This window comes from Primulina tabacum, chromosome 7 (assembly GCF_025594145.1).
Source record: "Primulina tabacum isolate GXHZ01 chromosome 7, ASM2559414v2, whole genome shotgun sequence".
NCBI lineage: Eukaryota > Viridiplantae > Streptophyta > Magnoliopsida > Lamiales > Gesneriaceae > Primulina > Primulina tabacum.
In genome coordinates this window covers 32,813,596-32,837,313 of record NC_134556.1, presented here as the reverse complement: position 1 = coordinate 32,837,313, position 23,718 = coordinate 32,813,596, and the positions used below count along the sequence as shown (strand labels likewise).

Here is a 23,718-nt window from a genome sequence, read left to right as displayed (position 1 = left end):
CTGCTTTTCATGATCCGAATGTCATTCAAATTTTGTCGAAGCAGCTGACAATTTTGTCTGAGCAAATTGTTACCAAGGAGAAGGCTTTTTCTCAGCCTCCAAAATTTAGTGTCAATACTGTCCCCGCCATATTGAAGACTCAGTCAGTTGAGGAACCGGCCAAAGCTTCTTCTGAAGTCAAGGTTTCTAGTACTCCTGCACCTCAAGAAGCTCCTACCCAATCTTCCTCACTTATCTCTGTTCATGATCTGGCATCGGTTGATGAAGTGATCGAATCGATTGTGCAGACTCAAACCGCACAGGATGACACACTGCCAATTATTTCCACTTCTGTTGATCCTCCTCCATTCCAATCCATTCCAGAATCTGCTACTGCTACTGCTACAACTTCTTCATCTCTTCCAGAGCTTGAACATTTTTCAGAAGCTCATCAAGCTGAAATGGCAACTCTGTTGCCTACTTCATCTTCTGCTGTTGAGCCGAGAGCTATTACTGAACCTGCTGCTGATTTGCAACAACCAGAAACGAGGCCAACAGATCAAACTACTGCTTCAGAAGGTCCTTCTGCTGAACCAGAACAAGATTTTATCACTCAAGCAGAAGCTGCACCTTCTACTTCTCTTACTATTTCTTCTCAGCATTCTCCTGAGCGCATCGCCAGAATGGAAGATATTAAGCAACTTGCTCTTGCAGAATCTCCTTCACCTTCTGAGACCTCTGCTCTTGAATATGCCATGGAAACTCTTCAAAGAGGACTTCATAATCTATCTGAGATTGTCAAACAGCTCTCTTATGAACACAGTGATCATAGCGGTCGCGCCAAATCTAGTCAAGAACGTATATCAAAAGAAGTCGCAAACACCAGCGACTCTTTGACGAGATTTGTTATCGAATTCAGTTTGTTCAAGAAGAATACTTTCCACAATCAAGGTCTCATTTTGATTGGTCAAAGTGATCTCATCAAGACCGTATCTGATCATCACTCCTCAATTTCAGCAGTTTCTACCAAAGTCGAAGCCTTGGATTCGAAGCTGGAACTCCTTGATACCAAGATTGAATCTCAATTTCAATCTCTTACAAATATGTCAGACAGAGTTTCGAGCCAAGCACCATACTTGGAAATGCTGAATGCGGGAATCCAAACCCTCACAGGCCGAGTTGATGATCTAATCACTCAATTTAAAGAAAGTGATGCCAAAAAGGGGGAAGACGATAGAGCTGGAGATAGAACTGCTGGAGATAGAACTGGAGCAAGTAGCAGCAGACCTCATTCTTCTGGAAGGGATCAAAATCCAGATGAAGCTATTTTCAGAGATATTGGAACAAATTAGTTTTATTTTCTTGTCTTGATTTTCTGGATACTAATTGCTTTTATCTGCTTCTTAATATGTTTTCTCAATTCTACTAACGTTTTAAGGGACATCTAGGTTTTGGCATCACCACAAAGGGGGAAATTGTTAGAATTAATTTTGTTGTGGAGATGCTAGTAAAAAACCAGTAGATGCTGGCTTAAGTACAAAACCAGTAGATGTAAATAAGCAGAAAGCCAGAAGCACTTGTACCGCGCTAAAACCAGTAGCAGCACTTATCAAGTACTGCTTAATCTACTTAACAAATGACTTCTTAGCTAAAACCAGAACTAGAAGAAATACAAACTCGAAATAAACACTAGCAGAATTTTGCGTATCTCAAGTCTTTAAATATTACCGTTAATCTATTAACGTGATACTAGCATTTATTGCTTCATTAAATGACATTAAATGTTGTATGAGAACATTTAAGACGGCTTACCATTTTTGGTATGAACTGAGACTGATTGCTTTAATGTATTCTGCAGGGTCCATTTTCAGCAATAAAGCTGAACCACTGAAAAGTCAAAAGAGCCGTCAGATTTTAGAACGTTGGATGAAGCCTATATATGGAGACGAAGCACTTTTCAAGAAAAAGAGAAGAGAACGAATCTCAATCAAAAATTTCATTCGAGCATCGCTAGAACTTTCAGTTATCTCAAAAGCTCAACACTGAAAAAGCAACACATGCTTCATCGCATACATTTGATCATTTGAGATCATTTTGTGCTAGCTATTTTCTTTATCTCTTCTTAAGCTATTCACTTCACTATCTCATTAATAGAAGAATTTGTAACTGGAAAAGAGTCATTTCCAGAACTTAAGATTATTCAAGTAGTTGAGTTGTAAAACTAAGAGTTTCAGTAGGCGAAGGGTAAGTCCTGTTGAAGTGGGTGTGTACAATTGTTGTACTGTATTCACCAAAGTCTTTTAGTGATACCTTCTGGAAACAGAAGAAGGGGAGACGTAGAAGATTCATCTTCGAACTTCCATAAACAAACCTTGTGCCATCTACTACTTTTCTGTTTTACTATTTTTCACCCACTAACCAACAGATCATTTCCGCACATTATCTTTTGATCTGCTGGTCTTTAAACTTGAACAAAAAATACCGCTAGCATATCTAACAGGATTCTAGCACATCATTCTGAAAAATCGATTAAGTTTGTCGTTGAGTTTATTCACCCCCCTCTAAACTCAACCATATCCTCAACAAAAACAATATTATTATCTTCTTTAGCTTGTATATGAACATCTGGTTAATTTGATTGATAGCTAAAATTATTTTATCAATACGATCCTTAAGAGAAAATATTTCTTTTCCTATTATCGTAAGAGTTAAATTTGTATAATTCTGTTTTTCAATTATCTGATTACTATTATTAATGTATATAACTTTTAATTAAAAACATAAGAAAGATTTTCGATATATTTAAGAATCAAAATGCTAAAATTTATATCAATAAATACCAAATTAGAAATTTAAGAATTTAATTTAATTAATGTGTATAAACATATCAATGAAAATTGTATATTAAAATTTTGGGAAAATAGTTTTTTGTTTCGCTCACTTGTTTAATTTTGATTTTTGGTCTATTAAATTTTTAACATTTGATTTTGGTAAACTAACTTTTAATTTTCGAATATTTTGATTCAATTTCTTATATAACACCCGAAAATACTAACGTGACATTGAAAATATTGATGTGACGTTAGAAAATGCTGATACGACATAGAAAAATATTGATATAGCATCGAAAATTTCTTATTTGTATATTACATGTCAACAATTAGATCAAAATAATTGAAAATTAAAAATTAATGTATCAAAATAAAAAGTGAATAAGTTAATTATACCAAAAAAATCATTTTTCCAAAAAGTTTATGATTTATGGAAGACGCTTGATTTTTTAATGAATTATTTACTTAGACAATTTGTTAACCGAAACTATGTTTAGAGGAATGAAAAAAACAATGTTAAAATTTTACGATTAAAAAGAACTATAATAACACATTCTTAGAATGTTAAAAGATGAATCGAACACTGAGATTTTATATTTAGTTCTGTTCTAAACCAAGCGAAAGACATTGAACATAAACCTCTAAAGAATGATTAAACATTTTTCGAAACCATTTGAAAAAAATGCAATTTTAAATAATAAAATAGTTTGGTTGAAGCGTTTTATCAAACACTTTGTATGCAACATATTGATATTTTATCAAACACATAAAATGCTTCAAAAATACATTTCAAAACGGTAGCAATAAGTAAATGCAGTAAAATAAAGAGACGCAATTTTGTTTATGGAAGTTCAAATATCAAATCCTTCTACTTCTTCCCTTGTTCCGTTACTGGAAATATTTCACTGAAAGACTTAGTTTTTACAACATCTTGCACAAAAATACTTTAATTTAGGACTTGGCTTTTGTCTAAATTGAAACTCCTAGCACACTCTCAACTCTAGTTGAGATGAAAAATATATCAACCAAATTAAACGATAGTACATTCTTTAATTTCTTTGTGCAAAGACTTCCACTTAACTATTTTATGAAACATATATATCTTTTCTGTGAGTGAGCTCTCTTCAAACGATGTTTATTCTATTATTGAACAAGAGTGTTCTACAAACTCATTTTGCTGTGGATGATTTATCTCTCAAAGTCCATCTCTTATAGTTTATCACATGCTCTTCTTGTTGGGTTGAACAATCTCTAACTTATCTCTAATATGCCCAAATGTTCCAAACCCTTGCTATTTTTTTCCCTCTAGTTTGATTTTCAAAGTGTTGTATTTATGATCTTAAGAATGATATGAATGTTACATACAAGATATAGTCGTTTGGAAAAGTTCTGGATAATTTTTTGTACTTCAACAGTCATATATGGGTTACTGACAACTTTTGAGACAAGGTTGACTTTTCTGCTCTTTGACAGACCAGTTGGTGTCCGGTCCGACTGGATGGTAAAACTTGATGTGTGGTTGATCATTTTTCATAATTATAACTCTTGATTCATCAATATTTGGACAAAGTAATGAACACAAAAATTGTATCCCTCTGCCTTGGCTTTTCATGGAATCAAGAATCACTCGATTTCAAATTCGTATGAGAGAGCTGCTTGAAATATGAGACCGTATAAAAGTTGAAACTATTTTATTCATGCTATGTAGAATCAACAACTTCAATGTGCTCTGATTCAGACTTTAACTTGTGAAGATGATTTGTAGATCACTGGGCTATTAGATAAATTTTAAATAAACAGTTGCGCTCGAAACTAAGTTGCTGAATTATAATTCATCAACTTAGCATTTCTTCTTTGACATCTATAATATATGGAGTATTTTCTTAAACCCGGTCAACTATTTTTTAAGAAAACGAGGATGTAATTTTCTTAAAAAATTAGTTAACCAGATTTATTTTACAAATTTTCTCATCAAATATACATTTGAGTAAATATATTAGAAACACAATAACAAATTTTCATATCAAAATCAAGATTTCTAATACACTTGAGGATATCATTTTTTAAAAAAAGGTTGTTGACCAGGTTTATTTTACAAATTTACTCATCAAACACATTTGAGTAAATATGTTAGAAATGCAATAACAAGTTTTACTATCATCAAAATCAAGATTTCTTGCATTTTAATAGCCAACACAATTAATTAAATTTATAAATACTTGAAAAAATTTCATTTTCAATTAACATTTGAAAATTTTCCAAACTTTCTGTAGCTGTTACGTTATCGATAGTAATTATTATGCATTTATTGATCAATTTTCATGAAGTTTTTAACCAAGTTCACGTACGCATGCTATTGAGCGTGAACAAAGGGAAAATGAGATGGAGAAAATTCTCCATGCTTTTCTTACTAAAAAAAGACTTTAGAGTTCTGTGCATGTATATATACACAGCTATTTACACCTACACCTATTAATCGACTAACAAACAAATAACCGCTATGCTAACTAATAATCAACTGGCTAAGCGTTATACTAAAGCTAATTCGCCCCCTCAAGATGGACGATATATCTTTGATGGCCATCTTGGACATGAGAGTTGATAAAGAGGAAAAAGGAATTGGTTTTGTGAACATGTCGGCGAGCTACAAGTGCGACCATATAGGAAGAAGTTTGATTATTCCACCAACTATCTTTTCTCGAACAAAATGTCAATCGATCTCGATGTGTTTGATACGTTCATGGAATATCGGGTTATTTGCAGTATGGATGGCAGCATGATTAACACAAAAGATGGTGGATGGAGAGGACAAAGTAACATGAACTTCCTTTAATAGCTGCAAGATCTAAACCAATTCACTGGTAGTTCCTACCAATGCTCGATACTCGACTTTGGCGGAAGATCGAGAAGTGGTGGTTTGCTTCTTGGCTTTCCAAAATACAAGGGACTCACCAAGGAAAGCCCAGAAGCTCGTGACGGAGCGTCGAGTATGAGGGCAAGATGCCCAATCACCATCCGAAAATGCCTTAATCTGGATTGATGAAGTAGTAGAAAAGAAGATGCCTTGGCCAGGTGACGACTTAAGGTACCTGAGTAAGTGATGAACGGCTGTCAAATGCACAGAACGAGGTTGAGCAACAAACTAACTCAACTTATGGACATCACATGTGATGTCAGGACGTCAGATGGTGCAGTTACAAGAGGCGACCAATGAGGCGTCTATAGTTGGAGGCGTCGGAAAGTAGGTCTCCTTGTTCAGTAGATAGATTAAAATTTGGATCCATGGGAGTATTAGCAGGCCTCCCAGCAAGAAATCCAGTGTCTTCCAAGAGTTGCAGCGTATACTGACGTTGGCATAGAGAAAATATCCATCTTTAAAACGAGCGATCTCCAATCCTAAGAAGTATTTCAAAGACTTTAAATCCTTCAATTTAAATTGAATTTTGAGAAAAGTTTCTAGAGAGTCAATAACAGGTCGATATGGTCCAACGATGATGATATCATCGACATACACTAGCAACGCAATGAAAGAAGAATATGCTCCTTTAGTGAACAAAGTGTAATCTGATTTGGATTTAGTAAAACCAAAGTTAAGAAGGGAGTGAGAAAACTTTGAATACCATGGTCGAGAAGCTTGTTTGAGCTCGTATAAGGACTTATGAATCTTACAAACCAAATGATTGGGAATAAAACTTGAAACTGGTGCCTTTAATAGCCTAGTGGCAAATCCATGTATACTTATTCAAATAAGTTGCCATTGAGAAACACATTATTAACGTACAGTTGTACTAAATTACAATTATTGACGGCAGCAAGAGCACGAAGAATTTTGACAGTAGCAAGTTTGTAAACGGGAGAAAATATTTCAAAGAAATCAACACCTTCTTGTTGAGTGTATCCTTTAGCCACTAGACGAGCTTTGTAACGATCAACAGATCCATTGGGCACATATTTGATTTAAAACCCCAACGACATCCAATGGTATGTTTGCCCTGAGGTAGTGGCACAACAGACCACGTACAGTTGTCTTCTAAAGCCGATAGTTCATCTTTCATATCATTTCTCCATTGGGGATATTGGACAGCCTCATGATAAAACTTTGGTTCAAATTGTGCAGAAACATTGAGAGCAAAGGCTTTATGCTGTTGTGATAGAAGGTTATAAGATAGATGATTGCTTAAAGGATATAGAATTGGGGAATTAGAATGTGTATTTTTCATCAGCAGATTACAATGATAGTCCCGAAGGTATGACATAGGCTGAAAAACCCTGGAAGAAATTCGAATTTGGTGCAGTCACTTGGATGGATTGAGAATCAAATTTGTTGGATAATTCCTCAAATACAAGAGTTAGTGGATCCTCAGGTATATTCACACTCTGAGAATTCCGAGTTGGACCATCGAATGAAATAATGACTTCAAGCGCTAGTTTGATAGAACAAGGTTAGAAAAAACATCTAATAAGGGTTCTGATGTGTCATTCGAGTGGAAAGGACGAATGTTCTCTATTGACAAAAAGATCTCTGAATTGTGGATATCATACATATAACCCTTCACTCTAAGAGGATAGCCCAGAAAAACACATGTCCTTATTCGCGGTTGAAACTTATGTCTAGAAGCAGGGAATGTGGAATCAAAACCCAAACAACCAAAAACCTTGAGGATTGAGTAATCAAATGTGCTCTTGTACAAGAGCTCATAAGGAGTCTTGTGTTTAAGCCAGGGGGAAGGAGTTCTATTGATCAAGAAGGTAGTTGTTAGAACACATTTTCCCCAAAATCTGATAGGAACTCTCAACTGAAAATACAAGGATCTCGCCACATTCAACAAATGCCGATGTTTTCTTTCAACTTCGGAATTTTGTTCTGGTCTTTGTACATAACAGAATAGATGTATCATCCATTTCGTGTGAACTAGATCTGTGAACGTCAATTCTCGAGCATTGTCAGTTCTACTGGCCTTAATTTTACTTTTTAACTGAGTCTCTACCATAGCATGGAACCGTGAGAAAAATTGTGATGCATCAGACTTGCTTTGCATAAGAAACATCAAAGTAAAACGTGTGCAATCCTCCACAAGAGTGAGGAAATATTGTTGATCATGTATGGTAGAAACATTAAAAAGTCCTCATTTATCACAATGTATCAAATCAAAGGGGGATGATGACATACAATGGTTTGAAACAAAGGATAACATTTTTTGTTTGGTTAAAGGACAGATATATCATGGATTAGTATTGTCCAAAGTAGCATTTTGACAATGAAGTCTACTTTGTAAGCATTCCAGAATCTTGTTGTAAGGATGTCCTAGGCGATTATGCCATTCTTGAACCGAAACTATGTTCGTTGTAAATTCAGAGGGCCTGAATGCTTCGAGAACATATAGAGTGTCCACTCGTCTACATCTTATTGAGATTGAGATCCTGGATCACAAACTGATCGTGGAAAAAACTTATAACCATCTCATTATGTGCAATGAATTAGCCCACAGAAAACAAATTGAATTTTAATTCTGGAATGAACAGTACATCTCGAAGAATCAGGGTATCATTTATCTTGACATCACCACATGACACAACACTAACATGTGTATGGTTCGATAAAGTGACAACTGAATTCTGTATGGGTCTCATGGAGATAAATTCCTTAAGATCTGAACATATATGTGGTGAGGCATCCGAATCCATTATCCAACTGGATGAAGACATTAAGGGATGTGGTACAAATATGGAAAGGCATGTACCTGAAGAATGTGATGTGTTAGATGCATCGTGTGACTTTGTCACGATAGAAGATAGGTGATTAGCAAACATGATCATGAGTTGGCCATATTGATCCTTGTTTAGACTTTGAAAGAATTGTCCATTGTTATTGTCAATGGCGTAGTTTCAGCCTCAAAGCAATTTAATTTACTTGAAAGTTGATCGATCGGATGAGTTTGAGTCGGAAATAGAATTCGGGGCTTTGATTTAAAACTCGGTGGATAACCACGTATCTTGTAACAGGTATCTAGAGTGTGACCATACATGTTGCAAGCGGAACAGAAAGGGCATTCTTTCGGATAGTTCCTGAAGTTGAAACGGGGTTTACCTTTGGATGCAGATCTCATGTTATCAGTTGAGAATTTGGTTGGATTTCCGTTGATTGCAAATATCATGTCATCAGTTGAATATGTGGGTGTGATTTGTGAACCAATCTGACGTTTTCTCTCTTCTTCGATCATCATAGAGAAGACTTTGTTGATCAGAGGTAGGGGATCAATCAACAGAATTTGACTCCTGACTTGGGGGAAAGACTCATTGAGCCCCATAAAAAAGGCTAGCAAATAGTCCATCTGATAATACAATTCTAGTTTCCTAATTCCTTCACAACAGCTTCGACAAACGCATTGAGGTCTGAAATTGTTGAGTTTTTCTCAAATAGTTTTAAGCTTTGTGAAGTACACGCTTACAGATGTTTGACCTTGACGATGATTGATCAATTCACGCCTTAGTTGAAATATTATCGGGCCATTGCTCTGCTGAAATTGATTCTTGAGGTCTTGCCAAATATCCAAAGCGGAATCTGCGAAAATGATTCTTGTTGATATTTCCTTTGAAACGGAAATGAGTACCCACGAGATCACAATACTGTTGTTTCATTTCCATGAAGCCAACAATCTTGGATCAGAATTATCAGGCTTCGGAATTTATCCATCCACAAACCCCAGATTATTTTTCACAGAAAGAGCTATAACCATAGGTCGATACCAAGAGGCAAAGTTATATCCGGTCAGCAGTTGAGAGACGAGAACAAGTCCTAGACTGTCGGAGTGATGTATGTAGTAGGGACTCATGGAATCATCAGAACTAGTGATCGCTTGTGCCATTGCAGGAGAAACCCAAGTAAAGTTGAACAATGAAGTCGACTGCATTATGATCCTAAATCGATGAAATCACGCGAGATGAATTCAACCAGATCGTCAGAGTATGCGAGCGGCCAACATTCCGATTTGATTGGAGATCTTCAATCAATGAGTGAGCAACATCACTCTCATACGACATTGAGCGTGAACAGAGGGAAAATGAGATGGAGAAAAGTCTCCATGCTTTTCTTACTTGAAAAAAGACTTTAAGCAAGACTGCAAGAGTTCTATACATTTATATATATATATACACAGCTATTTACACCTACACCTATTAACCGACTAACAAACAATTAACCGCTATGCTAACTAATAATCAACTGGCTAAACTTTAATTTATACTAAAAGCTAATACATGCAGTCATCCCTTGCATAGATATTTTAAATCTAATTGATTATTTTAAGAGCAGGTCTCTTCTGAGATGGTCTCACGATTCCTTATCTGTGAGACGGGTCAACCTTACCGATATTCACAATAAAAACTAATACTCTTAGCATAAAAAGTAGTACTTTTTCATGGATGACCCAAATAAAATATTTGTCTCACAAAATACGATCAGTGTGAGACCGTCTCACACAAGTTTTTGTCTTATTTTAAAATTTGTTTTTTATTAATCATGATTAAGATTAAATCATTTATCCTTTATTTTATAAATTCAGAGGAAAATAAGGACGGAGAAACATTTTCGAAATTTCTATAATTTGGGAAAGGGAAAATATAAGATATAGTAAGAGATGGGTTATAAATATATATACTAAAATAGGTTTCTATCATATTTTTTATTAAATAAAATAATGATCATTTTATCCATCTACTTAAAAAGAAAAAACTAACATTTTGTACATATTTTTCAATCGATACATAAAATTAAAAAGAAATAATCTTCACCAACTAAATAACATGAAAGAAAAAAATCAATTCAATCTTCATTTTGCACGTTCATGTATCCTACAAAAAAAAAAAAAAAAAAAAAAAGGAATGTTATAGCTTTTAACTTCGACGTCACTTTAATTTAAATCCAAACTAATTAAAAGTAAAATTATTACCTCACAATTAATTAAGCCATCCAAACTTTGTAAATATATGTACTTTCTGTCCAAGTATCACTTACAAATTAAATCTGGTCCAAGATAACCTAAAAGGAAAGCCAAATTTAAAGCATTAAAACTTATCGTATCAATTAGCATAACTTCACATTGTCAAATGTAAATAATATAAGGTTTATATACATAATTATTTTTATATTTTATGACAAAAAAAAACCGTTACTCGACATTGGATTAGCCGGGTCAAAATTCTATGTCCCATCGGGCGTAAATCATCTGATGGATAACAACCATGCATCTTATGGTATCATCGTATCAGCTCTGCGGATGAACAACATAAAATATATGGATAAAAGGGTTTGGAATTTGGCACCATATTTGTTGTTCTTGATCATCTGGTTGAATAAATATTACCATGCAAATATTCTTCACGCAATAACATCAACTGTTCTGCGACCTGTTTTACAATTAACAAAAAAAAAAGAATTAAGTAATAATTAATAATTAAGTATCTCAAAACACAAAACAGTGACATGCATCATTTTCCAATATTGTAACTAAATTTTTTGGATACACGGTTTCAAAGATCAGGCTTCGAAACTCTTGGAATGCAACAAAATTATTGTTGGGTGCAATAATTGTCCATGTTAGCTTGGTAGAGCGATCGAACCATGGTGCTTGAGCTGTTGTGCGGTTTAAAATATTTGAGTTGCACCATTACTACCAGCTATAGCTTTTTGGTAAAACGGTAAGCACTCGATCATATAGTTATACCTTTCTTCAACGACGAAATTATGTTTTTGGTTATATAACTTCTATATTTTCATTTTTGGTCTTGTTATCGGTTAAGTCACAGTTTTAATAAACTAATTTACATTTTTTTTTCGATTTGAGTCTTTTTTCACCAGAGCACCGACATGACATCAAAGAAGTCAGCAATTTCCAACGTCGTGTCATCGTTCGCCGCGTCATGTATGTGCTCCGATGAAAATGAATAAATTCAAAGCACATACAAAGACCAACTTAGTGCACAACTTGAAAATAATTTGAACTAGAAATAAAAATGGACAAATTGGAGACCGAAACTGTGACTCCCCTAATGTATGGGCTCCCATAAACTCGAGCTTTAAATACGAACTGTTTGGACTTATAATTATTGCCAGTATTAATAATATTAATAAACAGACCTCCTCTATGCTGCCATCCTCAATCTCTGTGTTGAAACTTAGTAACAATCTTTCATGCAGCAGATTCTCCAATTCTTCTACTTCAAGTAATTCTGTAATTCAGAGGGTATTATCACACTATGAACCAATTCTTGAATTCCTCTTCAAGTTTAAACAAAAAATATAATGAAATTCTGTATATAAATTTCTTGAAGATAAAAATTTCATCCTCCAAACGTTTTCAAGCTGAAAAATGATGGGACGGATCTATATAATTTTTAGGAAAGTGGCAGATCTTTTAAATTAAAAAAAATTCAAATTTTATCTATTAAGTTTTTAAAAAATAATATGATCAAACATAGACTGCATGCATTTCGCATACTGATACTGCTAGATACATATATGGCTTACCTTGAGAATGAAAGAGCCAGAAGAGTATATCAGAACCAAGTTTCTTTGATTTCAGCCCGGAATTACGGCCACCCCACTCGTTCTGAACTGCCATCTGAAGGGCGCTCCAACCAACCAGAAGATCTGAAACCCTTTTTTCCACAGCAACAATGCCTTGTTTTAGGTTAGAAGAAGAAGAGGAGGAGGGTGGCTGCCGTTTTGCAGCGATTGCTTCGCCGCGTGCATTCACGGTTTCCATCGCCTTTTCCCCTCCTCTCTCGCCGTAGAGAAGGGAAAGTGGAAGGAGGAAAGAACGCCAAAATGGTCATTGTGGCTGTGGGATAATGTAAATATGTAGTTTGTTAGGGGGAAATGGGGAGGAAGAAGGGAACATTTTGGGACGCTACAAGCCATTCTATGGTTTGTATGGATCAACAAGAGAGAGATGCTAGCATCATTGGCATGACATTATAAACCATAATACATTTTTTTAGCTATATATATATATATATTAGAATTGTTTTGATAATAAAAAATATAATTTTATGTACACTAACTTTTTTGTTAAAATGTATAATTACTGGCATAAATTTATCTGAATTTTTATTTTTTCTTATTAAAATACAAGCGCGTGTTTGGGGAGAAGGAAAAAAGTATCTGCCATTTTTCTTGTAACATTCAATGTTACATTGATAATTGGTTTCTATGTACATGAAATCGTAAATATCACATCAATAAAAATTATATATTTGACAATATTATAAGAAATTACAGGTAAGAGCATCCTACAATGGCTGAGTATTATAACACCCACAAACTCATCAAAAATCGTAGAGTCCACTGCCATATACTCATTATAACAACATATATTTTTTACTCATAGCATCTCCAAGGCTGGTGCAGCTTTTACTCCTCCAATGGGGGCTGCGCTATTTCACCAAAATAGTGCAGCCAATTTGGCGCAGAGGAGGGCCCTGCTTTTAAATTTTTTTATTTATGTTAATTATTAATATTTAAAAACTAATTTGATTTAATGATTTTTAATTAATATAATTTAATAAAAATACAAAAAAATTAATATAACAATACAATTCATAATTAAATTGAAAAAGATAATTGAAATACAAATGAAATTTGAAATACATAATTCAAATATAAATGCAATACAAACACAATAATCGAAAGAAAAATATTTTTAGAAGATAAACAACTACATAATCAATAATCCGGAAAATATATTTGAAGTTGTATCTGTATTGTGTTTGAATTTGCATTCATATTTTTCAATTTAAATATTTTTCGTATATTAATTCATATTATATATAAATTAATTTATGTTGTATAATTAAATTATAAACTTAAATATTATTATTTAAATTTATTAATAATAAAACATTAGTCATAACTTAAATATATTAAATAAAATATAATAATTAATATATGTAAAATAAAAAGAATATTTCGAGAATATTCTTTTTGGTGTAAGATTTGAAGTAAATGGTTTGAAGATAGATGTTGTATTTGGTACAGAAAGCGCACTATTTTAGTGTAAAATTTGCACCAAAATAGATTTTGTGGTTGGAGATGGCCTCACGTTTCTTTTAACATTAAAACTCATTATTTATGGATCTCACAGTCCACTCAATCATCTTAAATTTTTTTCATATTAAATAAATATGTTTTAAATATATTTTACCTTATTTAAATAATTATTCTAATTTTTAAAATAATCTTACTTTTTAATAAAATAATTTTATTAATTTTAAAAAATAACATTAATGTTTTTTAAAATATATTTATTAAATAAAGTATATTTCGAAAGAAATACCACGACGGAAGAAGAATTTAAACAAAACGTGAAAATATAAAATATTTAAATATTTTAATGTTTTTTAAAATAAATTTATTTAACGGCTAGCCGTTAACTAGCTGTTAAATAACCGTTACAAATTTTTTGGATTTTTAATAATTTAATTTGAATTTAATTAAATATTTTAAAAAAATAAAAAATAGAAAATTTACAATGTTTACAAATGAAAACAAAAAAAATAAAAAAAAAAAAACAAATCCAACCGTTAAGAAAAAGAAAAAAATTTAAAAATTAAAAAAATTAATTTTCAAATACGCGTTGGCTAGCGTGAAAAAGAAAAATAAAAAAAAATTAATCTAAAATGTGTGAGGCCCGCATGGGGCGGCTGCCCCACATGTTTTGTGGCGCGTGTGACACAAAGTGTCTGGCACGCGCCAATTACAAAAATAAATAAAAATATTTTCTCGCGAGTAATTTGGAACACAAAATTTGGTGGAGAATATTAACTATTTATTTTGGTTAAAAAGCATAATAAGAAATTTTCCACGATATATTTTTCATTTCAATAAAAAAACAAAAATTATTACTTGATTTTCATTTTTTTTGGAAATATATATTTGGCGATATCCACATATTATAATTTAAGCAAAAACTTATGTGAGACGATCTCATGGATCGTATTTTGTGAGACAGATTTTCTATTTGGGTCATCAAAATAATATTACTTTTTATGCTAAGAAAATTATTTTTTATTGTGAGCATCGGTAGGGTTGATCCGTCTCACAGATAAAGATTCGTGAGACCGTCTCACAAAAAATCTACTCATTTATTTAATTTAACTCAATTTTTCAGTGGTTATTTTTCCATGTTCATCGCACTGTCGCATTAGGGGAGAATCTATGCTCCTCCTGGAGTTTTACTCCCATTACCTCTTTAATTGACATGTATCCTTTTTCTTTTATTTTTTATTTTTCTTTTATACATTTTTTCTTTTTTTTTTAAATTTTTTTTCTCCTTTTTGTTCTTTTTCCTCTTCATTTTTATTATCTCTGGCCTTTTTTATCCATTAATATATATTTACTACAAGAATTCAATTTTAGATAGTAAAATTTAAAAATTGAAACTCTAAATTATTTTCAGTAAAAAAAAATTTAATCTAACTCCGCCAATATATTTATCATCCACAAATAAGCTAAATTGTTTTTACCAAATCTGTAATTTTCGTGGTAAAATTGAAATTCTTAAAATCGGAAATTTTAAAATTAAAAATGATAATCACTTTATTTTCGTTTTTTTTTTAAAAAAAATGCATTAAAAGTCACAGCAGTTAATTTTCTTTTTAAATTCAAATTTATTAGTTTTTATGTTCATAATTGTATTGTTGAGTAAAATATATATTTTTGTACATACGATTAAATAGCACATTGATATACGCCAAATTTTAATAAAATTTAACTAAAATACGTATTTTTCCCCTTATAACAAAATGATATATTTAAATTTCAAAACTTAAGTACGTTAAATTATTTTTGTATTAGTAAAAATGCATTTTAGAGAATTTTTTTTAAGTAGGTATCTTGTGAGCTGGTCTCACGAATATTTATCTGTGAGACGGGTTAACCCTACTGATATTCACAATAAAAATAATAATCTTAGCATAAAAAGTAATACTTTTTCATTGATGACCCAAATAAGAAATCCATCTCACAAAATGCGACAGGTGAAACAGTCTCACACAAGTTTTTACCATTTTTTTTTTTTAAAAAACCCTAATTTAACTAACATGTATCAATTACGTCATCAATAAATCAATCTGATATTAGTTGAAATTTCATGGAAAAAAGATTGTTTTTTAGAGTTTAGATTTTGTATTTTACCATTTGAAACTGACTTAAAATAAGTATATATTAATGTTTAGATAACTAGAAAAAAAAAACCAATTTTAAAAAAATAAATGATTAAGATTATTTTTTTTAAAAAAAAAAAAGAAAGAGTAAATAAAATCATTAAAAAAATTAAGAAATAGAAAATTAATAAAAAGTAAAAAAATTAATAAAAAAGAGAAATGTCAATTAACTGCCGATCGCAGTGGAATGAGAATAGGCCTTTTTCTTTTTTCTTTTTTTCTCTTCATTTCGTTTAGTTCTGCCAAGTGTAATGTTCTTCGACAACGTCTTAGGATAGGATTTCTTCCCAACTACATTTAATCCATCGGAAATTCGGCACATAGAGAGAACTGGATCGGAAGGGGAAAATATGAGCCAAGAACGACCAAGAAAACCACCGGCGGTGGAGCAACAAGAACCCACTAAATACGGCGACATCTTCCCAGTCTCGGGGGAACTTTCAAGCAAACCTGTTGCGCCGGGAGATGCTGCCATGATGCAGTCTGCAGAAACATCTGTATTGGGGAAGACTCTAAAGGGCGGCACCGCCGCAGTGATGCAGTCGGCGGCCACCAGGAATGAAAGGGCCGGTGTCGTGGGCCACCGAGATGTTACTAAGGTCGTGGAGGATGAAGGCGTGACGCTCGGGGAAACCGATCTTCCAGGAACCCGTGTCATCACGGAATCTGTAGCTAAACATGTAAGTTCAACATTCAAATCAATTCACATATTCATCGATGATCACTTATAACTAATCTCATACCAAGAACTCAAATCTTCAGAAGAAATTTCCCATTTCAACAAACAAATCCAGCCCCAACTAGAAAATGATTAATTCACAGGTTCCCTGGCGAAGAATAACATGGATTTTGATCCATTTTTTGGGAAACTAATTAAGGTTTTTTACATGATATTACTACAGGTTATAGGACAGCATGTTCAACCGCACCCTCAGTGAAAAATCAGGCCAGGAGAATAATGACATAGCGGCTTAAGAATGTTTCTGTATCTGTAATCTCAGTGTAAAAATTAAATAATTTCAGAATTAAAGTTTTGTTTACAATTTTGATTTGGATTTTCAGAAATAATGAACGGTAAAATTGAACATATATGAATTTCTTATAACATGTTATGAACTCATATGACAATATATTTTAAGATATATATGTCACGCGTTGCTCCGAGCAGAACAAATTTTAACAATTTTTGGGTATGAGTTTAGTTTTAAAAAATAAGTTTTTAAATCTAAATTATTACTTGTTCGTATTCTTTTAATTTCATAGCAACTTTTTCGAATTAAATCAGAGAAACCGGGCGAATCCGCTAGTATGACTTGTTACGGTACGGCTCGATATAGGAAGGGAAACCAAATAAGATTTTTTAAGTATACCTTTTGTTGGACTTAGTTGCACATGTTGGATAATTTTGATACTTAATGAATGAAAATTAAGCAAATAAATTAATGTGTTTGATTGAAAAAATTCGAAACGAAGAACGAAGCTTAATGAACAAATATTAAGTTCGGTAGTTCTGAATTAAAATCGAAACGAGTTCATCAAATATTGAAAGAACTTCAAAAAAATAGTCGGAACATGTAAGGGACGAAAACCGAAAAAGAAAAAAAAAGTCGGTGAACAGTAGCATGCGCGCAGGTGCGCGCAGATCTGAGCGCTGGTACGCACGCCTGCCGAGAGCTCTCGGCAGTCGCTGCCGAGAGCGCTCGGTGGCGCGTGCGCAGGGGCGCCTGCACGCACCCCTTCGTGGTTTTTCGTGTCCCTTCGGATTTTTCTGGTATTTTTTCATTTTCTTGACATTGTTTGATGATTGTGGTCAGTTACAATGGCCAAAGGACATCACTATGAATTAAAGATCATGTCTTTCACATGAAAAACATTAAATGGTTGATTTATTGAAAATCAAAAATATATAACACATAACATACTCATTTTGCATATTCTTCTTCTTCCTTCTTCAACAAGAGATAGTTCATTCATTTCCTTGTGATAGAACTTGAATATTTGAGTGCTCATTATTTAAGAGTTGTGGTTGTATCTTGGGAGAAGATTTCCACAAATCTCTTGCACATTGTGAGGGGCAAATTTTTCTTAAGGAGAAAGTGTTCAACACTTGCCTCTACAAAGCCATTTTCTTTGTTTTCTTCTTGTTTCTTCTATCAATTTTGAATACCCAAACAACAATCTTAAGAAGAATTTTGGATTTTTAATCATTTGCAAGAAGAATCTCAATGGCATCGTCATCTACAACGCCACATGCAACCGTTGCACCAGGAGATAAATCGAAAATGTGTTCTGGTGCAGATTTCAAAAGATGGCAACAAAAGATGCTCTTCTATCTCACAACCTTGAGTTTGTCAAGGTTCTTGAAGGAGGATCCTCCCACCGTTGCTTAAAACGAGACAGACACCAACATGAGGGTCGCTTTGGATGCATGGAACCAAAGTGATTTCTTGTGCAAGAACTACATCCTCAAGGAACTTTGGGATATGCTTGATAAGAAATACAGGGCGGAGGATGCGGGCTTGAAGAAGTTTATTGTTGGGAGATTTTTGGATTACAAGATGGTGGACTCAAAGTCCGTAATGAGTCAAGTGCAAGAATTACAACTTCTCTTGCATGAGATTCATGAGGAAGGAATGAGTCTAAGCGAGTCCTTCCAAGTTGGTGTTTTGATCGAGAAACTCCTCCGTTGTGGAAGGACTTCAAGAATTATTTGAAGCATAAAAGGAAGGAGATGGGATTGGAGGATCTTATTGTGAGATTGAGGATAGAAGAGGACAACAAGAGCACCGAGACCAAGGCAAGTAAAATGACAGCAAGGGTGAACATTGTTGAATCGAGTTTCAAAGGGAAGAAGAGGAAGTTTGAGAAGCAACCACAACAAGGCCAACAACCATCAAATAAGAAGAAGTTCAAAGGCACTTGTTATAACTGCGAAAAACCGAATCACATGGCTAAAGATTGTAGGAGCCAAAGAAGGGAAATCCTCAAGCCAACGTAACAAGAAAGGTCAGTACCATTTGATTTTTCTGAACTTGATTTATCTGCAGTTATTTTGGAAGAAAATTTGGTGGAAAACCCCAACGAGTGGTGGGTTGATATTGGAGCAACTCGACACATATGCTCCAACAAGGGATTGTTCTCCACATACACTCCATCGACCAGGAGAAAACTATACATGGGGAACTCCGCTACATCTGAGGTGGTGGGCAACGGAAATGTAGTACTGAAGATGACATCGGGTTTGAAAGTAACTCTTGTTGATGCACTTCATGTTCCGGACATAAGAAAGAACCTCGTGTCGGGGTCTCTGTTGGTCAAACACGGGTTTAGACTAGTATTTAAGTCTAACAAGATTGTATTGACCAAGAATAATCATTTTATTGGAAAAGGATATCTCGATGAGAACCTGAAAAGGATATCTCGATGAGAACTTTTTCAAGTTGAATGTAATGACTATACGCCAAAATGTCGTTGAAAGTAATACAAAAAAAGTTCTATTTACTTGCTTGAGTGTTCTCATTTATGGCATGTTCGTTTAGGACACGTAAATTTTAATACCTTGCAACGTTTAATGAAACTGGAATTATTGCCTAAACACAACGTCAATCCAACACACAAATGTGAGATATGTGTTGAAGCAAAATGACTAAAGCGCCTTACCACTCGATTGAAAGATGTACAACTCCTCTATAACTAATACACATCGATCTTGGTGATTTAAAGTTTGTACAAACTAGAGGAGGGAAAAAATACTACGTGACATTCATTAATGATAATACAAGGTACTGTTACGTATATCTTTTGAGGTCGAAAGATAAAGCTCTTGAAGCATTCAAAGGTTATAAGACCGAAGTTGAGAATCAACTAGGCAAACAAATAAAGAGGGTTCGAAGCGATAGAGGGGGCGAATACGGAGCACCGTTTGATGAATTCTGCACATCTGTGGGTATAATTCATGAAACGACTGCTCCTTATTTACCACAATCGAATGACATTGCCGAAAGAAAGAATCGAACTCTGAAAGATATGATGAATGCTATGTTAATAAGTTTAGGACTACCCCAAAACTTGTGGGGGGAAGCAATACTATCGGCTAATCATATCCTGAACAAGATACCCCACAGGAAAAATGACAAGTCACCTTATGAACTGTGGAAAGGTCATAAGCCTTCCTACAAGTACCTCAAAGTGTGGGGGTGTCTAGCTAAGGTTGAAATACCAAAGCCTAAACAAGAGCGAATTGGACCAAAGACGGTCGACTGCATATTCAACGGATATGCGCATAATAGTAGTGCATATAGGTTTATAGTGCACAAATCTGAAAATGCAAAAATGAATACGGGCATGACAATTTAGTCAAGAAACGCAGTATTTTTTGAAAAAATATTTCCTTGTAAAGAAAGGAAAGAAAATGGTTCTAGCAAGCGAAAACTTGAGACGGAGCATGCAGGTCAAGTACCTACACATGATCCAACTCTAAATGAAAATGCTATACAATTGGAAGGCTCTTCAAAGGAGCAAGAGCCAAGAAGAAGTAAAAGGGCTAGAGTCTCAAAGTCCTTTGGTCTAGACTTCCATACTTTTATGTTGGAGAATGAACCAAAGGACATACAAGATGCTCTAGCTAGCCCTGAAGCTCCTTATTGGAAAGAAGTCATCAACGTTGAAATGGATTCCATTTTGCAAAACCATACTTGAGAACTAGTGGATCTTCCACCAGGTACCAAGCCATTGGGATGCAAATGGATATTGAAAAAGAAAACTAGAATTGATGGAAGTATTGAAAAATACAAAGCCAGGCTTGTGGTCAAAGGCTATAGACAAGGAGAAGGTCATGATTTCTTCGACACGTATTCACCAGTTTCAAGAATAACATCCATTCGTGTGCTCATTGCTATTGCAACTTTGCATAACCTTGATATACATCAAATGGATGTTAAAACAGCATTCTTGAATGGTCAATTTTGTTCAAGTACCGGAAAAAAAAATTGAAATTGAAAAATTTGAAATAAAATTTAGAAATTTATGATTTTTACTAAGTTTTTTAGATTTTTGTTTACATATATTGATTTTTTCATTCAACGAAATAATAGAGGGGCTAAAAATAGAAAAGAGAGGTATCGTGGTGATTTTAAAAATTACGTCATGATATTATTTTGTTTCTATTATTACTCAGTTATTATATATACTAGCAAGTCATGACACACACGATGCATATATTTCACCAAAAAATAAATAATGCAATAGTTTTTAAAATTTTAAAATAAAATTTATTAATATTTTTAATTGAAATAGAAGGAGAAAAAGTAAAATATAAAGAAAAATACTAATATAATATAGTAAAATTACATAGTTAGTTTGATGAGATGAATGATGTTTTACTCGAACTCAAGATGAACAATTGAGCTATTCAATTGGTACCAGGATTATTTTGCCAAGACCTATATGTCCAGGAGGTCTTGGATTCGAATCCTGTGAAGGTAAAAACTCCAGTGCCTGGGCTGGAGAAATCCTATGAGTAATGATCGCGGGAGAGTGATGTCAGATCATTACAATAAAAGGCTGGAGAAGTCGTACGAGTAATGATCGCGGGAGAGTGGTGTCGGGTTATTATATATATAACTAACTACATTCAACAGTTCATACATGGATAGTGTGTGTATTATCGAGCAATCGAGTAATAACTGATGTTATATCAATAGTATCAATGATAATTTTTGACAAAGTTGCAAGTGTGTGATTCTTCAGTATTCTTTTTTGTAAGAACGTTATTTTTTTTATAATACATCGGCAAACAATGTAATTAGAAAGGTAATTTTTTTATGAATGAATTGAATCTGAATTTGCATTGTGTTTATGAAACGTCCACTATTCATTTTGCATAAAAAGTATTAGAAATTTTTTTTAAAACTCTCATATTTTCGGCCTAACACACATACATATATATAAAATATTTTTGACACCATTTAAAATAAATCAACCAACTAATATTTAAAAATCAAAAGAAATAGTTCAAAGATGAAATCATCCAACATTTTATCAAACCTAAAAAGCAATATTTGAAAAGTACAGCTCATACTATCAACCTCTCAAAAGCATAAATAAATAATCGTAAAAATCTTTAACATAAACATAAAATCACTAGTGCGGAACATTAGAAACGCTGGACCTCGGGTTATGTACACCTTCAACTCAGCAAAGTCAACCATCAAGACCTCCAACATTATTATTATTATTAATATCACCTACATCAATCACACCTAGAGAGTCTAAAGACTCAATACAACATATTCTTGATAACAAATAATATGTATAAAATCACATGCAACAGTGAAAATATTTTTACGTAAAATAACATTTTCAGGAAGATGCATAAACTTAAACATAAATATTTTCATGTCAACATATTCATATTCATCATAAATGTATTCATATTCATATTAATGTTCGTATTCGTTGAATTTAGATCGTTGATTGTGACTTTCGTATTCGTATTGGGGCGATGGATCCATCTACATGTAACAACAGTACTGAGCGGCGGGGACATCAGCGACACTCTCACCCGTCAACTGAGCTTTGGCCTTACGTATTAACATATCATCATATCACGTGTTCGTATTAGTCATAATCTCTTCACATCGTTCAACATTTCGTATTTTCATCACTTTATAAAAGCATGCATATAAATATCATTTTTCTTTAAAACCAAGCATGCAGCATATCTTTTAATGTACATATTAAATCATAAAAATTCATAAACATTTAAAATAAATATTTTAACATATAAAATAGCAATCAGAGCACTGCCATGACGTTTACTAATTTTAAGGTGTAAAATTACCGTTTTACCCCCATACGTAAAAATTCTTGAATTAATCGTTTTCTTGCTTTTAATGATATGGGCTTATCCCAAACAATTATTTAAGCTTAAATATAATTTTTCATAATTTTATTAAACTTAAATCTAGGCGTTTCAATTAATTCTTTAATTAACGTTTCGTGAGGCGATTAAATCCCGAATAAATTCAAATCTCTATATTTTGATCCCAAATTTTAAACATAACATTTTTTAATACCTAATATACCCTTGTGAGCCATGAACCACACCCGTGGACCCATGGTTCCAATTTTAGTCTTTATAATTTCGTTTTTTGACCCTTAATGGAACATACCGAGCCAACTCCTTATTTACTCAAGCCATGGTCGAGCCACCTCAAGCCAAACCCGAGCCAACCCACCTAGGCACCATCCTGACCAAACCCAGCCCAAAGAACCTAGCCCTAGCTCGCTCAAACTCACCTGGAACCAGAGACACAAACCTGCGCACATGAAGCTTCTCGCCCATAGGCTCCTAGCCCACTAGGACTCTTCAAACCGAGCCACCACCAAGCCTACCTGACCCTGACCATCCCTGGACCACGCCCAGACCCAACCCAGACCAGCCCAAGCACTTGAACCCGCGTACGATCCACCAGCAACAAGGCAGCAGCCGCGCGCACCACTTGGTACTTCTCACATTTCCTCTCGAGCCAGCAGCCAACCAAGCCGCACCAGCCCCTGTCCAAACCCTTGTGAACCCTCTTAGAACCCTAAGGACCTAGCCTAGCCTAGCCCAGCCCAAAGCCCCCTGGCCGAGCCTTTCCTTCCCTGCGCTGCAACTGCTCCTGCGCGCTGCATGTCCCTTCTC

The 23,718-nt window shown here is 33.9% G+C and overlaps 3 protein-coding genes across 4 annotated transcripts; 1 reads left to right on the top strand and 2 right to left on the bottom strand.

The window, feature by feature from the left end:
- Positions 1–5,655: 5,655 nt before the first annotated feature.
- LOC142550692 (uncharacterized) lies at positions 5,656–7,801 on the bottom strand. Its single transcript, XM_075659768.1, has 6 exons — positions 7,360–7,801; positions 7,110–7,234; positions 6,832–6,952; positions 6,618–6,718; positions 6,009–6,154; positions 5,656–5,899 (listed from the first exon to the last, which is right to left on the bottom strand). Exons 1-6 carry the CDS (start codon positions 7,799–7,801, stop codon positions 5,656–5,658), a joined length of 1,179 nt encoding a protein of 392 aa, XP_075515883.1.
- Positions 7,802–10,523: 2,722 nt separating this feature from the next.
- Positions 10,524–12,624, bottom strand: LOC142550875 (uncharacterized). 2 transcript variants are annotated; one of them, XM_075659919.1, is made up of 6 exons: positions 12,337–12,624; positions 11,947–12,038; positions 11,174–11,216; positions 10,983–11,080; positions 10,760–10,848; positions 10,524–10,661 (listed from the first exon to the last, which is right to left on the bottom strand). In XM_075659919.1, exons 1-4 carry the CDS (start codon positions 12,572–12,574, stop codon positions 11,067–11,069), a joined length of 387 nt encoding a protein of 128 aa, XP_075516034.1. In that variant the 5' UTR covers positions 12,575–12,624; the 3' UTR covers positions 10,524–10,661; positions 10,760–10,848; positions 10,983–11,066. The 2 variants fall into 2 exon arrangements, with proteins under 2 accessions (XP_075516034.1, XP_075516033.1); XM_075659918.1 differs by having other exon boundaries at positions 10,983–11,216.
- Positions 12,625–16,247: 3,623 nt separating this feature from the next.
- On the top strand, positions 16,248–17,116 carry LOC142550874 (late embryogenesis abundant protein D-34-like). Its single transcript, XM_075659916.1, has 2 exons — positions 16,248–16,711; positions 16,934–17,116. Exons 1-2 carry the CDS (start codon positions 16,382–16,384, stop codon positions 16,967–16,969), a joined length of 366 nt encoding a protein of 121 aa, XP_075516031.1. The 5' UTR covers positions 16,248–16,381; the 3' UTR covers positions 16,970–17,116.
- Positions 17,117–23,718: the final 6,602 nt, after the last annotated feature.